Source organism: Physeter macrocephalus, chromosome 13, assembly GCF_002837175.3.
Source record: "Physeter macrocephalus isolate SW-GA chromosome 13, ASM283717v5, whole genome shotgun sequence".
Taxonomy (NCBI): Eukaryota; Metazoa; Chordata; class Mammalia; order Artiodactyla; family Physeteridae; genus Physeter; species Physeter macrocephalus.
In genome coordinates, this window is record NC_041226.1 from 82,552,249 (window position 1) to 82,570,090 (window position 17,842).

A 17,842-nucleotide genomic window follows, 5' to 3' on the forward strand; every position below is an offset into this window, starting at 1 on the left:
AGGCTCCGGACGCGCAGGCCCAGCGGCCGTGGCTCACGGGCCCAGCCGCTCCGCGGCATGTGCGATCCTCCCAGACCGGGGCGCGAACCCGGTTCCCCTGCATCGGCAGGCGGACGCGCAACCGCTGCGCCACCAGGGAAGCCCCCAGGCACTATTCTGAATGCTTTTCATGGACCACCTCATTTAATTCTCACAACCTCCCTGTGAGACGGGCAGAAGTACTCTACCCCTGTGTCAGGAGGGGAAACTGTGGCACCCAGGGCACACAAGTGGTAAGCGACAGAGTCGGGTCTGGGCCTGGACTGTCCACCCCTGAGCCCGTGCTCCTGCAACTTCCTGGACAAGCCATACCCCTCTGGTGCTCCATGCCTAAACTTGTGAACTGAGGGTCTGGGGGCTTTCTGGTTGGTCAGATGCTTCTGGGACCGAGAGCCAGGGAGCTGCGCTGAGCCTCACAGCAGAAGCCACCGGAGAGAGATGAGGGCACCTGCTCTCCCTTTTGGAGTCTGCACAAGCAGCTGTGTTCTCCCTGCCAAGCAGGCCTGGGGCCACTGGCGGGACACAGCACAGGCCTCGCCTTGCAGGCACACGTGGTCCTGAGTTTTGGGCCTGTCCTTACAAGTGAGCCTCTGTGGACCTGGTCCCCTAGGGCTGGGCTCTCTCTGGTCAGGACAAGGACCCTGGGCCTGGTGGAGCTCCCACCTTCCGTCCCCTGTTGGGCCAAACTTGGTCCCAGATGGGCCTGGACCACGACAGGCACTTTGCTTCTCTAATGCACGGGCATCGGGGTACAAAGAGGTTGGGGAGATTGGCCGAGTGCTGGGTTATTTTCCCAGTGGCTGAGCCTGGAAGCTAAGATGGCCCGAGGCCCCCTAAGGGGTCGGCCCCCAATTTCCGCAAGGAAGAAATGCAAATCTTCAGTGTTTGCTCGAAGTGAGAACGCTACTGTTGGAGGAAAGCAACACAAAATAGAGGTGCTCCAGGCAACATCCAGCCAAAATCGCCAGCAACACCAATTCGTGCGTGTCAGGGCACGGTGTGCCCGTCAGTGGTGCCCACAAAGCCTGGCGGAGAGGCCTGTCTGCTCGGCACCATCCAGGTCCGTGACGTTGGACGTGGTGGGATGGACACACACCTGTGCTTGTGTCCGTGTAAATTGATATCGTCACTAAAGCAGTTGCAGACCAAAGCCTGATCGACCTGTCAAACCGTTTTGGTCTTTTTTTGCGGTACGCGGGCCTCTCACCGCCGCGGCCTCTCCCGTTGCGGAGCACAGGCTCCGGACGCGCAGGCCCAGCGGCCACGGCTCACGGGCCCGGCCGCTCCGCGGCACGTGGGATCTTCCCGGACCGGGGCACGAACCCGCGTCCCCTGCATCGGCAGGCGGACTCTCAACCGCTGCGCCACCAGGGAAGCCCTCAAAGTGTTTTATGGAAATAACTGATCCCCGTAAAGATAACTTCAGGAGGATTATTTAAAAAACGAAAGCTTTGGAAATAAATTAGAAACTCTGAAGCACTCTGTAGAAAACTGGTCAAAAATTAAGATTGGCTTAATGGGGTCTCTCCGCAAAACGCTCTCAACAGCCCTCGTGAGGGGAGCCAGAATGTGTCAGGTTGGGGGGCCAGGGTGAAGAAGATCTGCGTCTGCCCTGCCCAGGGGACCGCCGGCTTCCCCGGGCTCTGGGAGCTGGGCACGCTGGGCAGGCGGGTCCCCCTCTGTGGTGGGACTCTGGCCTCTCTTGTCCGAGCAGCCCCGGGTGTGAGGGGACGGGTCCCTTCCCACCTGACAATCCAGAGGCCTTGCGTGGATTCAAGAGGTGGGCACGTGGTTGACGAGTGCTGTGCCTTTGTGAACAGTAAGTATCGCTACATGTGTGGGGTTTGTGCATGTATGTAGTACGTGGTGTGTATGTGGCGTATGCACCTGTGCACGAGAGCACCGTGCACTATGTGTGTCGGTGCGGAGCATGTACATGTGTGATGTGTCTGCACATGTACCTAGGTGAGCGTATGTCTCTGTGTTATATGTAGCAGCGTGCCCATGTGTGCACACGAATGTCCTGTGTGCACGTGTGTATGGTGTGTGTATGGCACATGCATGTGCACAGGAGGGCGTGGAAGCATGTTGCGTGCACATGTGTGTCTACGGCATGCGCACGTGTAGACAGTATGCGGGCGATGCGTGTCCGTGTGCATGCGTGTGAGTGCCTGCGCGGAGGGCGGTGGGCATTAGTGCCCGCTAACTGCCTTCCGGCCCGAGGAGCCCTTGCTGGGCCCACCCTGCCCTCTGCCCAAGGACGGGGTGCACCTGGCTCTGTGCCAAAGGTTTGTTGCCTGAATGTGCAAACGGACACCTGCCCTGCTACTCAGGGTATTGCTGGCTCCCGCTGGTCGGCTGCAGGGTGACCCCTGACGTTTTTCTCCACGCTGCTGGAGCCTGCAGAGCTTCTGGGACAGGCAGACAGTGGGGCGGGTCTCCCCAGGCTCTCCCAGGTACGTCCCATGAGGCAGGGCTCTTCCTTTTCCTATTCCTGGTGGCCTGGCCTTTCCCTTCCCAGGAGGACACAGCCATTTGCAAACAGGGAGATTTTTACTGGGGGCTCAGCCCCAAGGTTACAGCGGGGACCAGGCCCACCCAGCAGCAGCCTGATTTTTGGTTCACTCTAAGTGGTTCCCCTCTTGTGCTGCCTAGCCTGACTGCTCCAACCCTTCAGCCCTAGGACTCCGGCCCCCTCCCTGCTGTGGGCCTTCCCCCGCAGGCGCGCATGCAGACCCCACGTCGCTTCCCCAGGCCCTCTCCCTGACCCAGCTCCCAGAGCCCCGTGTCACCCCATCTATCACCTGGGCCGCGTTTGCCGTCCTAAGGGCAGGGCCTTATCCCTCTCCCATCCCCGAGGCCCAGTGTACATGTGTGAGGGGACCGTCCTTGGCAAGAACGCCAAAGCCCAAGTCCAGCCTGGCCGCACCTGGCAGAGAGGACGATGACCCGAGCCTCCAGCTCCCGCGCCTCCATCAGCAGGGCCGTCACGTTCTTGGTCCCCGGGTCGAACTGCAGCACCTTCTCGGCCTGCGGTGTGAGCGGGAGTGTTAGCAAGTGGCCGGGGCGGGGGAATGCAGCACCTCGGGGGCCAGAGTCGAGCCGCAGCCGCTAGGAACCCCGAGGCGGCTCCTCTAGGGCCGCCTCGGCCTGTGCCGGCCACCTGCACTGCCACCTGCCTTCCAGGCTCCTCGCCCGGCCGGCCGGGCTGGCCTCGCTCGGCCTTTCTTCAGCCTGCTCGCTCTCTGCTCTCCGCGTCTCTCTCCACCTCTCACTCCTGGCCTCACTTTTGCACTGAGCATGCAAGCTGAAGTGGACCGAGACTCAGAAAGAGGCGTGCAGCGGACAGGAAACAGAAAAGAGTTTTGGAATGCAGTCGGAAGCGGAGACTGGGCCGCCTTTTCCAAAACCACGGGAGGTCCTCTGGGGCCTGGTCCGCAGGCCCTGCAGGAGCAGCCCGGACCGCAGGCAGGTCAGGCGGGCAGGCGGGCTCCCTCCTGGGTTCCACGAGGAAACCCTGGGGTGCCCGGAGATTCGCATGCACTTCCCAGAGAGCAGCTCCTCCTGCGGCCGTGCCTGCCCCTTGGCCCGGCCGGCGGGCTGCGGGGACCCGGGCGGCCGGCACCTGCCCTCTCCTGCCTACGCCGCCTGCTCTCGACCTCGCTCTCCTCATTGCTCGGGCCTGCGGCGCGGCGCGGCTGGGCCCACAGCAGCCCTAGCGGCCGAGGCGCCGGAGGCCGGGGCTCCCTAGTCGGTGGGTGGCGTGCACGTCCATGCATATATACCTTGGGTCCGCGCTTGTTGTCATAGGACAGTTGGTCGAGGTTTTCATAGTTCCTTTTTTTACTCTGATGAATAATGTGCACAGAGAAAATATGCAGACACAGAAGAAGATTATAAACGGTTGAAAATGACGGCGCTAAAGCAATCACACCACCTCCTCGGCACGTCTGCAGACGGGCACGTACCTGGAGCTCGCAAACACCTAGGCCCGGGGTGGGGCTGGGGGCCAGGGAGGTGCTGGGGGATGAGGGGGCGTGGGGGCCACCGAGGCTCGCCACGGAGCTGCGCTCTTGGAGACGGTCACGTTCGGGAGAAAGGGAGGCCCTGTCTGCGTCCAAGCCCAACGCGCCCCTTTGGGCTCCCATCCGCCCGCCCTCCGCCAGGCACCTGCTATGTGGTGCCAGCAGCACCCACCCCAGCCCCGTCAGTCCTGAGTGGGCGATGGCCCCTCCCCCGGCCCTCCCAGCACCCCTCTCTGCCTCTCTTAGGGGCTCGGCTGCTCTGCCCTCACTGCCTGGTGTGTGATGGGCGCGCCTGTCAGCCCACGTGTGCGCTGGAGAGCAGGTGTGACAGGAGCTCGTGAGCACGTGTGCGTCTGTGGGCGTCTGCACGGCAGCATCAGCCCACGTTAGCCCGTGGTGGGTGGGAGTGAGGGCCAGCGCCGTCTGAGCATGCGTGCGCGTGCGCGCGTGCGAGCCCCGGGCCCTGGAGGTGTGGAGGGCGCCTGCGAGTCTGTGGCAGGCGGGGCAGAGTGTGAGAGGATCGTCCTGGGAACGGCCGCGTGTGCCTGTGAGAGGAAGCGCGCGGCTGGGTGTGCGGGGGCGCGCGTGAGTGCGCGCCGGGCCTGCGTGCAGCCACAGCTGGGCACGGCAGGAGGCGGCCTGCTTGCCTGGTGCCGGGTGCTGTCTCGGGAGGGGTGGGGCCCTGCGGTCCTGGTAGCCAGCCCTCCCTCCCAGACTCGGCCAGTCCCCCCCAGCGGTACCCCAGGACCCTCTGGGTCTGCCCTCTGGCTCACCCCCAGCTGGTGCCCTCTCTTCCCTTCGGGGCCTATGGCACCCTGGGGGACCCGGTTGGCACTCAGCTTACTGAAGCCGACTCTGACTTCGCAGACAGCACATGCTCCCGGCCGCCCCTTGGTCTGGCCTCCCGGGGCCCTCCCCAGCCTGGCCTCCCTCCCTCTCTGCCCAGCTTGGTCTCCACCCAACCCCGGGGGCCTTGGCCCAGGTGCTGAGCGCCCCGGGCTCCAGGCTGGGTGAAGGCGGGGCCCCGGGCCCCCTCTGGTGAGCACCAGCTCCTCCTCAGGCGGGCAGTGCGGACGGGTGGGGGTGGGGTGGGGGTCGCCCGGACCCCCAGAGACGCCACTCTGGTCTCTCCACAGCCCACACGCGGGTGCCGGGCTGGGGTGGAACGGTCAGTTGGAGCCAGGAGTCTGCTTGATCCCCAGGAGCCCAGAGCCCAGCCCCCATGGGGGGGGGAGGAGAGGAAGGGCGCGGGGGTCCGTAGGGAGAGCGGGGGGCACGAAGAGGGGCAGGGCCCAGGCTGGGCTTGGGGGTGGCAGATGTCCGTGGGTGGGGCTTTGGGGAGGGTGACGGGCAGCTGTGAGGGGAGGGGCTGCGGCGGGGTGGGGCCGGCAGGAGGACAGGGCACGGGTCACAGCAGAGAAGGACCCGGGTCCTTCGTGGAGGGGACACGGCGAGTGGTGCCACCGCACTGAGGGGGCACCCTAGGCGAGGCCGCTGGGAGGGGGCGGTGGGGGGGGGCAGAGGCAGCGCCCCTAGGGAGTTTTGAGCCTAGGGCCTGTGTGGGCTGGGAAGCGCGCTGCGGACGGCGGGGGAGGGGGGGAGCGGGGGCGGGGCGGGGTGTTTGCGGAGCTCCAGGTGGTCCTGCCCTCGCCCCGCAGGGACTGACACGAAGGAGATTTCGACTAATGGCAAAAGCGAGTGAAATGAGCCGAGGACAGGCTGGGGCGGCCGCTCGCCAGACGTGGTGGTGCTGACCATGCACGATGGAAAGAAAAGGGTGTTCACACGGGCCACAGACACAGCGGCGGCTCGCCGCCTCCGGCTCCTGCTCGAGACGCCCGGCCCGGGCCTCACCTTGGACTCGCGCTCCTCCAGCAGCGTCTCCAGGCGCTTCTGCGCCGCGCGGCCCTCGTGGTCGTCGCTGACCAGGAGGATGATGTGGTTCCAGCCATAGACGCGCATCATCTCGAACCAGACGCTCGACTGGTGGGAGTAGGGCGGCACGGTGCGCAGGAAGCTCAGGTGGATGCTCTGCGGGGCACGGGGTGGCTGAGGGCGCGGGCCGGACGCTTCCCCCTCGCCGCTTCCAGCCCCCGGACCCGGGGGACCCCGCTTCCCTCACTCCTCCCTTCCCACCGCTGGCTTCTCTCCCCACCCCACATCATCGAATCTGACAACCGGAGGCTCGGTTTGCCCAGCAGCACCCTGACTGAGACGGGGTGGGGTGGGGGTCTGTGGAATTGTTCCTGGGGTCGTTCCCCTCCTCCCTGAGCTGAGCTACTTGAGATCAGAAACTTCTTGCTAGCGTGCAGCATCTCAAAGATCCCCACTGGGTCCTTCCCAAATTCACATAACTAGTATTTAGAGGAAGTCTTCACTCTTGGGGCGAAACACTTCATCTCTTCACCAAGTCCAGGGCTTGCTGCTTGCCGACCCCGCCTTGCTGCTCTGAGTGCACTAACTGCCAGCGAGGGCATGCAGCAGGGTCCTCCCGCCTCAGCACAGGGCCTTTGAGTCTGCCCAGGGAGCAGTGTTCCTGGGGACCCACACTGACCCTGGGGTCCTCTGAGCCCTCCAGATCCTTCTTTCACCTGCTCCCTCTTCGTGCCTTGGAATCAGAGTGCAAGAATGCCCCTTTGCCTCTGTCTGTCATCCAGCAGGTGACATGGCTGCAAGGGGGCTGTGGTTGGGGTCCTGGACTGGCTCTGACCCAGGCCCTTCTGGTCCACGTGTTGGGCACAGATGGTCTGTGGGTTGTACCAGGAGTGGGGTCGAGGTGGAGCTCTAAGATTTGGTCGCAGGTTTGCCCTCATGCTGGGCTTCAATCTGGATCTGGGGCGGGGGCACGGAATGGGCTGGGGTCCTGTTCTGGGAGAGGGCTCCCCCAACCCCAGCCTCTCCTGTGCTCCACCGCCTCTTCTCCCATTTGCATTTGAGGGGCCTGGTTCCCAGAGAGGTGAAGGAGGCTGGAAGGCCTAGCGGGAGCCCTCCACTTCTCACAGCTGAGGGTTAAGTGCCTCTGAGCAGCTTGGGTGCCTCTGCTGTGTGCTGGGGTTTCCAGAGCCTCAGGAACGGGTGGCCGTCCTGACCTTCACTGGCCTCCTCCCTTGTGGGCCGTCCCAGAGGACCCCTCGCTCTGGCCTCGCTTTCCTATCACCTCCAGGAGGACCCCTCCCTGACCTCCCCAGACACCCTGGGCCCGGCTGAGATGACCTCCGTGCCTTAGGCAGCGTTATCCAGGACTCGGGGCTCCCGGCAGGATGGATTGGGAGAAGATGGGGAGAGCTGGGAAGCCCCCAACAGCCCAGCCCTCTGGCCCCTCGGCTAAGGCACCGAGCTGGAGTCCCCTGCTGAGCAGCCCCTCCGGGCCCGTCTGCAGGTGACATCAGGCCTGGAGAGAGATGTGGAGCAGGCTGCACCCCCGAGCCTCTTAGTGGCCAGTTTGCCACCCCAGGTGACCAGTTCTCCCAGAGCCGTGGGCAGACACTGCGGGAGGGCTGGGCAAACTAGCGCAAGGTCCCGGCTGCTATGGGGGTGAGTTTCCTGCCAAACCGACTTGGTGACCTCTCGACTCTCCCAGCTGCTCCACGACTGGGCGACTCCAGCCAGACCCCCAGCCCATGGGCCACGATACAGCCCTGAGGCCCGAAACCCCCAGGCCAGCCCCCCCAGCCACGAGCTGCCTCCTCTGTTCGCCTGGAATCCTCTTCCAGCTGTGCCCTCTAGCGGGAGTTGCCGGTAACTACACCCTCACTGCCACCTGGTGTCCCAGCCACTTCTAGGCTTTTCCTCCTCCTGGCGCCCCTTCCTCCAAAGTGCCCCGTCCCGCTGTCCAGGAAGCTGCCCTGTCTGTCCCTTCTTCTGGTCCACGACGGCCTCTGCTGCTTCCCAGGGCTTGCTACTGGCGCCTGTCTCCTGTCAGTGGGCCCTGTTGCCGAGTGTGCGTGGGCATGTGTGTCAGTGTGTCAGTGTGTGGGTGTGGGCCCGTCTGAGTGTGTGATGGAGCGTGAGTGTGGGGGAGTGAACACGGTAGTTATGTGAGTGTGCACACGAGCATGAATGTTTGAGTGGGTGATGGTGTGAGTATGCGTGTGCACGTCAGTGTGTGCGTAAGAGCATGTGAGTGTCCCTGTGAATGTGCGTGACTGTGTGTGTGTAGGTGTGAGTGTATGGGTTTGTTAGTATCTGTGAGTCTGTGTGACCGTGAGCTTGTGTACCGTGAGTGTGTACCGGTGTGCCTGTGTGGGGGTGAGTCTGCGTGTCCCTGTGAGACTGTGCGTGTGAACCGGTGTGCCTGTGTGGGGGTGAGTCTGCGTGTCCCTGTGAGACTGTGAGTGTGTACCGGTGTGCCTGTGTGGGGGTGAGTTTGCGTGTCCCTGTGAGACTGTGAGTGTGTACCGCTGTGAGTTGTGAGCGTGCCTCAGTGTATCACCCTGTTGCACCTGGAGCCCAGAGCCCATGGTTTGAGCCCCTCTGCCTGTGCCCCCCGCCTCCTGGCAAAGCACCTGCCCCCCCACTCTCTCCCCCAGCAGCTGCTGGTGGCTCTGGGCTGCAGGAGCGAGCCACCGGGTCTGAACACGGGAGCAGAGCTGGCTGGGTCCCCGTCCAGCGGTCAGGCTTACCTTGTCTGAGTAGATGGACATGCGGGTGGTCAGCCCCAGGACGGGGATGCGGTAGAAGCCAGCTGTGTAGGAGACGGGGGTGGGAGTGAAGTGGTCGTTGGGGGTAGGTGGGTGGCTAACTAGGATGGCGTAGACCTGTGGACACAGGGGACAGGGTCAGCGTGAGTGGCGAGCGGGGGACGCTGCCCTGGAGCTGGCTGTCCAGCAGCAGCGGAGGCTGAAGGCAGAAGGCGGGGGGCGGGTAGTGTCGGGGGGACACCACCTGTGCTCACACAGCCCCAGGAGCGCAGGCCGCCCAGAAGGGGGACCAGACCCCTGCCCCACCTTCTGAGTGTAAGTGAATCATAGGGGTGAGGCAGAGGCAGAGCAAGGTCCCTGGGACCAAGAAGACACACGGGGAGATGACAGACCCCTCCCCCCACCCCTGTCCAGGGCCTCCTCTCTCGCCCCTCACCCTGGGGGGCTGCCCGGAGCTGTGCGGTGAGACCCTGAGAGGGAGGGCGAAGGCCAGTCCTTGGCATGTCCTGGGACCGTACATGCTGCCCCAGCGTGGGCTGGGGAGAACCACACCAAGCCCCCCACTGAGCCCCATCCTGGGTCAGAGATGGACGGAGGCCAGCACTCCAGAGATGGAGGGCAGCTCCAGAAGGTCTGCGTCGAACATCGCAGACTGAGTATTAGCGGGAGAAGCTGGGCAAGGAGCCGCCTAGAGGCCCGGGGCCCCCTGCTGGTGTCTTCCAGGGGCAGGCTGAGCCCCGCTCGGTTTGAACAAGACCCAGTGCTGACTTGGGCACTGACCACATCCTCAAGGAAACCTGGCCTTCCTGCCTGGACCAGTGGCTCATCCCCCGAGGCAGAGGCAGGGAGGCGGGGCAGATGGCTCCGCAGTTCCGTGCTGCCCTCACATTAGAAGGACCTGTCAGTCGCAATTCTGCCTTCCCATCTCTGAGCTACAGGACCACCTGCTTTTGCAAACGGGGCGGGGGGTGCACTGGCCTACGTGGTGGGGGCGATGGCTGCCGTGCCGGCACCTGGCCCACGGCGTGTGACAGCGAGTGACGGCTGCTGCTGTCACCTTTGTTCCTGGCCCTGGCTATTCCCTGGGAGGACAGTGCCCACAGACAGCAAAACTGTAAGTTGGAGGAGGGATCCCCGAAAGGGCCATACCTGTTCTCCCTCCTTTGCCCCGCACAGTCTGCACCCAGAGGGGCCTGGTCAGTGTTTGCCTGAGCGTGTGTGTGCATGCGTGTGACCATGCGGGTGCTCACAAGCGTGTGCTGGGTATGTGTGTGTATGCCGCATGCCCCGACATGTCTGTATGTGTGTGTGCATGTGTATGTACGGTTGAGCTTGTGTGAGCACGCGTGTTTGCACGTGCGGCACAGGAATGTGTGTGCTCATGGCTGTGCGTGGGGGGTCGGCCTGTGTGTGAATGAGCGTGTGCAATTGACTGTGCAATTATGATGTGCGTGAAGGGGAGCTAGCTTCAGTCTGTGCATCTCTGTGCACAAACATGGATGAATGTGTGTGCACATGTGAGCATGTGTGTCTGTGGATGTGGCGCGCCTGTCAGGGGAGCGTGTGAGCAGGACTTGGACGGGTGTCGGTCCCGCCTGTTACATAAAAGGCTGCATTGCAGTGATCCCGAGGCCTCATGGGATTCAGCAGGCAGCGCAGCCCGGGGGCGGACAGCTCTGACAGGCAAAACCCGGGAGTCGTGTCCTCCCCCGCAGCGCTGGCTGCCAGTGGCTGCCACGCTCTGCCCTGACACCTCTCACATACGCAGTCCCCGGTCCCACCCTGGAGAACACCCTGCTTCAACACCTGGGCCATTTCCCATCTCAGGCAGACCTGTGGATGGGGGAAGGGGAGGGAGGAAGGGAAGGAGATCTCCAAGCAGGAACAAAGATGGCCCCAGGCCCCATCCAGTTGAAAGCCCTGCAGTCCTGCATGTGGCTGGGACAGGCACGTCTCAGGCAAGCCCGGAACGCCCGCCCCGACCCTGACACACAGTGACCAAACAAACGGCCACATGTCTGCACACACCAGTCTGGACCTCGAGACCTGGAAACCCTGTGAGGACAAGCCCCGGTGGCAGGTGATTGATCTGGGGCTAAGATGGGGAACCGGCCAACACTGGTGTTTAGCTGCTAGTGAGACCAGCCCCCTGGGTCCTCTCTCAAGGGGAGGGAGAGGGCTAGGAAAGGATGGAATGAAACTGGGACAGGGGGAGGGATGGCGGCTGAAGGAGGGAGGATGGTGGGGAGGCGGTGGGGGAGGAGCAGGAGCTGGTACAGCGTGAGCCCTGGGGGTGCTGGCACCTGGCTGGAGATGAGGTCTTCGCACACCGACAAGGCCATCTGGATGGCGTTGGGCTTGTGGGTGACGGAGGTAGCGTTGAGCTGGATCTTCCAGGAGCCATGCCGCTTGTTGGCCTGGTTCACAGCCTCGCGGAACATCTGCTCGTGCTTCCGCGTGCTCAGCACCGCGCCGATGTTGACGATCTTGGGGTCGCAGGCGGCACGGGCGAAGGAGCAGGAGAAAAGCAGGGCGAGTGTCAGCAGGCGCATGGTGCTCATGGGCTCCGGGCAGCGCCCTGGCTCTGGGCAGCGCGAACGCGGGGCCCTCGGCGCATCCCCAGAGGGACGCCCCGGCCGTCCTGCGCGCGCCCGATCCCGCGGGCTGAGGGCGCCACGTCTTCCCCGGGAGCCTTAGTCCTGGGACGTCTGCACCGAGCAGGTGGCACCGAGCCTTCGGCCGGCCGGGCGGTCCCGGGTGCGCCTGGGCTCCGGGCGCTCTGTTTCAGGCGGCTGGCGCTGTCCGCGGTGCTGAAGCGGGTCTCGGCGCCGCTCCGGGTGCCCCGCGCCGAAAGGACCCGGCGGCGGCAGCTCCTCTGCGGGCTTCGCTTGTCCCGGTCCCGACGCTGCGGCGGCTGCGGCGACTGCGGAGCGCCGAGCGGGACCAACGTCTCCTACCCCTCCCGCCGCCCCCGCTTCCCAACACGGAGCCGGAGCGGGGGCGCCTCCCGCGCCAGAGTGTGCGCCTGCGTTCGTGCCAGCATTTTTCAGAGCGCGCGCGAGCGGGGGACGCCTGTGTGCGCGTGTGTGCGCGCGTGTGTGCAGGGGTCGCTGCGACAGTGACCTGGGCTGTCTCGAACCTGCAGGGAGCCGAGTTTGGAGAGGTTAGAGGGGTTCGCGTCACTGCGTGCAGCCTTGCGTGGCCTTTAACATGACCGAATGTGTCGTGCCAGTTTGTGTGTGTGCGCACGCGCGCGTGCACGAGTCCTCACCCACAGTCAGTGATATTTCGGGGCCTGACTCTGCCGGCTGGAAACCAAGGCGTGTGGAGAGGCCCTAAACCATGCCTCTGCGAGAGGGACGGTGGCGACCTCTTCTCCAGAAGGCTCAGAAATGGGGGCGAGACCTCATCTGCCTGGCCATGTGACTTGGACTCCCCCCAGAGGGTTAAAAAGAATAGAAGGGGTGACAGTGGCCGCCCCTTGTTGAGCTGGACCTTCCAGCAGAGTCTGAGGGTCTGAACCAAGCCAGCTGCGGAGAGACCACGGCCGGAGGGAGTCGTCTCTGCGGCAGACGGGACGGAGGGTAGACATCAGGAAGCGCTTGCTGATGCAGGATAGACGTCCCATACGTAGCCCCTGTCTCCGCTCTCCTGCCCTGGCGGCTCCTCTCCTAATTCACTCCCAGCGCCCCTCCTGCCCCTTTCCAGAAGCTCCTTGTCCTCCTGGTCCTCGTCTTCCCAATTCTTTGTCCTCACCGCGTCCCCCCACCCAGTGTGCTTCCTTCTCCCTAATTCAAAGGATGGCTGAAGCTCCGCCTCTTGCCAGTGACATCACCGTTTCCAATAGCAACTGAGGATTCTGCAGACCCAACAGCAAAAGCCCCCAATGGGGACAAAGCAGGGTCGTCCCCACACCTAAGTGATGTCCGAAGCAGTGGAGAGGGGAGGAGCCATGTCCCTCCCAACAGGGTCACACCCCCTGCAGCTCTCACCACTAGGCTTACCTCCCCACACCCAGCCCAAAGCAGACCCTGCGGGACTCCCTGGCTCTGAGGCAGGGGCTGCAGTGCTTGGCCTGCTCCCTTTCTTGTCCCCTTCTCTCCCGATGCAAGAAAATCGTTGCTTGGAGGCTAGTCTACCTGCATCCGGCTGCAGCCCCACAGCTCTCTCTGTTCTGGGATTGAGGTCTATAGTGGAAGGGGCACCAGCCCTGGGGACACAGCTCCTCCTGTGGAGTCTCAGGAGGGCATCTGGGGTGTGCTCAGGGGCCCAGAGTGGGCCCTATCTCCACAGGGTCTGTGGCCTCCGGTGGCTCAGAGCTTGGAGGCTGCATGCATGCCCGGGAATGGGCAGCCACCAGCTGTCAGCTCTGGCGCGGCCCAGACAGCTCCGGGACATCGCAGGGAGGAAGGGATTCAGCAGGGGGCTGCCGCCAGAGGTTCAGGCCCCTTCCATCCACCCCAATCTCCCAGTCGGGGGTGCTGGAGAAGCTCCCACTGGCCCTGGAAAAAGAACTTCTAAATAGTCAGCAACCTGAGGGCCGGCTGTTACACAGCTGGGAGCTTGAACTTCGTCACGGTCGGAGTACTTATACCACGGAAATTGCCAAACCCTGCAAATCAGGCCTCTTTTTTCCCTTTAGAGGCCAGTTTACCAGCACGCCACCGCCTCCCCCAGGCTGGAGGTGCTCAAGCTTCTGTCCGGAGGCCCTTGCGTGTCCCAGGCCTCAGCCCCTCCCGTGCTGGAATCGCTCCTGGGCTCTGCACTCCCTTTCACCTTGTAGGCTTCTTCCACGCCCCCAGCAAGGGGGGGTGCGGTTGCAGAAGGCCTCGACCTTGCTTTGTCTTGCTGTGAAAGATACCGCCGTGGGTTGGGGCTGCCTGAGGCCCCGGTCCCGCGTTGAGGTTCTTGAAACCTTATTAAGAACATTTGGATCCCCATGAAGCCCTACTATCCCCAAGAATACCCGGAGATTTGGGCAGGAATGGGGTTGATGGGCTCCACCGTTTATAAAATCAGGAGCGCTGGTACAAGAAGTAAAGCCTTGAAAGCCCCCAGTCCTGCACCTTCTCAGGGTCGTCATTAACCGGACGGGACGCCAGTCTGGCTGCGTTGTGGGAACGTGGGACACCGTGTTGACTTGCAGCAGTGCTGCTGCCTCTTCACGCGTGAGTGAGCGCACCTGTGAGACACACACACGCACACACACACCACACACCACACACACACACACACACACACACACACCACACACCACACACACACACGCACCACACACCACACACACACCACACACACACACACACCACACACCACACACACACACACCACACACACCACACACCACACACACACACACGCACACACACACACCACACACACACACACACTGCCGGGACTTGGACCCCTCTGAATCCTGGTGTATCCCACTCTGTGGTGTGAGACACACACACACACACACACACACACACTCTGCCGGGACTTGGACCCCTCTGAATCCTGGTGTATCCCACTCTGTGGTGTGAGACACACACACACACACACACACACACACTCTGCCGGGACTTGGACCCCTCTGAATCCTGGTGTATCCCACTCTGTGGTGTGAGACACACACACACACACACACACACACACTCTGCCGGGACTTGGACCCCTCTGAATCCTGGTGTATCCCACTCTGTGGTGTGAGACACACACACACACACACACACACACACTCTGCCGGGACTTGGACCCCTCTGAATCCTGGTGTATCCCACTCTGTGGTGTGAGACACACACACACACACACACACACACACTCTGCCGGGACTTGGACCCCTCTGAATCCTGGTGTATCCCACTCTGTGGTGTGAGACACACACACACACACACACACACACACTCTGCCGGGACTTGGACCCCTCTGAATCCTGGTGTATCCCACTCTGTGGTGTGAGACACACACACACACACACACACACACACTCTGCCGGGACTTGGACCCCTCTGAATCCTGGTGTATCCCACTCTGTGGTGTGAGACACACACACACACACACACACACACACTCTGCCGGGACTTGGACCCCTCTGAATCCTGGTGTATCCCACTCTGTGGTGTGAGACACACACACACACACACACACACACACTCTGCCGGGACTTGGACCCCTCTGAATCCTGGTGTATCCCACTCTGTGGTGTGAGACACACACACACACACACACACACACACTCTGCCGGGACTTGGACCCCTCTGAATCCTGGTGTATCCCACTCTGTGGTGTGAGACACACACACACACACACACACACACACTCTGCCGGGACTTGGACCCCTCTGAATCCTGGTGTATCCCACTCTGTGGTGTGAGACACACACACACACACACACACACACACTCTGCCGGGACTTGGACCCCTCTGAATCCTGGTGTATCCCACTCTGTGGTGTGAGACACACACACACACACACACACACACACACACTGCCGGGACTTGGACCCCTCTGAATCCTGGTGTATCCCACTCTGTGGTGAGGACCAAGGAGACCTGGGTTGCTGCGTCTGGCCTCGGTGGGAGTGAGGCCCTGTCTGCCCCATGGGGAGGGGGCTGCCTCAGTGCTCACTCATTCTTCCCAACCCGTTCCTTCCTCTGGGAACTGCAGCCCCATGTGGAGGGAACTGCTTCACCTCCTCCCCAATTCCACCCCAGGGGCTCTAGCAAGGGCTGTCAATCATAGGTACAGCCCCTCCTTGGCCTTGGTCTATTGGCCGAGAGGTAGTCACATGACCCAAGCAGACCGGTCAGGGTTTTTCCCTAAGATTTTGGCTAGATCAGAATCTGTGACAAGAACCCATCTCTGCACCTTCTCTGGAGGTGAATCTCTGAGAATCGAGCCACCTGTGGACACGTTTCTCTCAGGAGGAAACTGACAGACACGGAGGAGCCATTACGCAAGCTCTATGTGCAGACACCTTGCCTGTGGCCGGCCAAGTGGGCAGAGGATGGGCCTTTGCCTGGTGTCCACCCACTGCAAGGGCCCGCCTCCAGACCAGGACTGGGGAGATGGGGCTGGCTGTCAGCAGGCCTGGCCACCAGGGCTCTATCCTTGATCTGGGGGAGCCCAAGGACCCTCACAGACCACAGCTGCAGACACCTGTGGTGCCATCTTGCTTGCCCTCAAGCTGACTTCCACTCGCACACCTTCATCCACATGGTTCTACTACCTGCCTCCCCACACGGTCCCTCCTCTCCTTGTCCCCACCCTCTCTGACTTTCCAAATCCCACCTTTCCTGGAAGCCCATCTTCCCAACATCACAAACTGCCCACAGATCCCACCATATGCAAGGCTGGACTTTGACATTTAGATCACTCGTAGACATTTACTGAGCTCCCACTGTGTGGCAGGCACTCCTCTAAATTATTGGGGTACAGCAGTGGAAAAGTTAGATCCCCGACTGAGCACGTGGCAGACAAATAAGCACCTTAGACCATTTCATGCCGCGTTATGTACTCCAAGGAAAAAGAAAGCAGAATACAAGGCTAGAGCTTGATGGGACCGTGTGGTGGTTTCAACATGTCTGCAATTTCTTTGACATGCATCCCTTCAAAGGGGAGCCCAGTTCCTCTCTCCTTGAACGTGGATGGACCGAATGACTCTTCTACTGAGTGGGACGTGGCGGTGTGTGACTTCTGAGGTGAGGTCTAGAAGGAACAGCTGCCCTCTGGCACTGTCCTTCCTGGGTCACCTGCTCTGGGGGAGGCCAGTGTGGAGAGGAACTCTTTGTCAATGGCACCCTGCCAGTGGCCAGCATCAACTTGCCAGCTATGGGAGTGAACCACCTTGGAAACTCCAGGGGCCCTCCGGCCCCCTTCGAGCCTTCAAGGGATGACAGCCCTGGCTGATGTCTTGACTGTCACCTCATGAGAGACCCCGAGCCTGAGCTACCCTGTCAAGCTGCTCCAAACTCCTGACCGTGGAAACTGTGAGAGATAATGAATGTTTATGGTTGTGTGAATCAATAGATGACTAAGTAATCAATTCAGGTTGCTTTTTTTTCTGAATGAAATGAGAGAGCAAGCCATGCAAATATCTGAGGAAAGGGTGTTCCGGGGAGAGGGGTGCAAGGGCATGAAGCAGAGGGATGGAGGGGGAGACAGGAAGGAGGCCAGAGGGGTGGTGGGCCAGGTCCTATGGGATGGGGCTGGCTGTGTAGAGGGCCCCAGCTTTATTCTAATGAGATTGGAGGCATTAGACCAGGAGAGTGACACTGTTCAATTGACCTTTTAGAAAGGACCACCCAACTGCTATGTGGGTACCAAGGGAGGAGGGGTGTGACCAACCAGGAAGTTACTGGGATAATTCGTGTGCCAGGCAGGAGGTGCATAGGTGACAAGACGTGGGACGAGAAAGTGAGGAGTCACGAATAACTCCAGAGCAACTGAGAGAATGGTAGTACTACCACTGAGAATGGAAAGGTGGGGTCCAGGAGGAATCAAGGAATCAAAACTTTTATTTTCTTATGAAGTTCCCACTAAGCTTTTAATCCTGCAAATTTTGATACGTTGTGTTTTTGTTTTTGTTCAGTTACGTATTTTTTCTAATTTTCCTTGTAATTTATTCTCTGATTTATGGGTTATTTAGAAGCCTGTTGTTTAATTTTCAAATATTTGGAGATTTTCTGCATGTATTTCTGCTATCGATTTTTACTTTAACTTCAGTACGGTCAGAGAACATATGTTGTATGATCTTAAATACACCGAGACTTATTTTATGGTCCATAATATGGTTTTTCTTGGTGAATATTCTATGAGCACTAGAGGAAGTTGTGTATTTTTCTGTTTTGGGTGTAGTGTTTTAAGAAATGTAAATGTTTCTCATTGTGGTTTTTTAAAATTAATTAATTATTTTATATATTTTTAGCTGCGTTGGGTCTTCGTTGCTGTGTGCGGGCTTTCTCTAGTTGTGGCAAGCGGGGGCTACTCTTCGTTGTGGTGCGCGGGCTTCTCACTGCTGTGGCTTCTCTTGTTGCGAAGCACGGGCTCTAGGCGTGGGGGCTTCGGTAGTGGTGGCTCGCGGGCTCTAGAGCGCAGGCTCAGTAGTTGTGGCGCACGGGCTTAGTTGCTTCGCGGCATGTGGGATCTTCCCGGAC

General features: G+C 61.1%; 1 protein-coding gene across 4 annotated transcripts in view; it reads right to left on the reverse strand.

The window, feature by feature from the left end:
• The window catches only part of GRIN1 (glutamate ionotropic receptor NMDA type subunit 1), a 22,898-nt gene extending 11,633 nt beyond the window's left edge, over positions 1–11,265 (reverse strand). For 2 of the 4 annotated variants that reach the window (XM_024126327.3, XM_024126325.3), the window contains exons 1-5: positions 11,008–11,265; positions 8,687–8,821; positions 5,919–6,095; positions 3,825–3,887; positions 2,969–3,069 (exon numbers count right to left, since the gene is read on the reverse strand). In XM_024126327.3, the coding sequence (XP_023982095.1) occupies positions 2,969–3,069; positions 3,825–3,887; positions 5,919–6,095; positions 8,687–8,821; positions 11,008–11,265 (734 nt within the window). The remainder of the gene's footprint in view (positions 1–2,968; positions 3,070–3,824; positions 3,888–5,918; positions 6,096–8,686; positions 8,822–11,007) is intronic. The other 2 variants (XM_024126329.3, XM_024126326.2) reach the window with 1 other exon arrangement.
• Between the last annotated feature and the right edge of the window lie 6,577 nt (positions 11,266–17,842).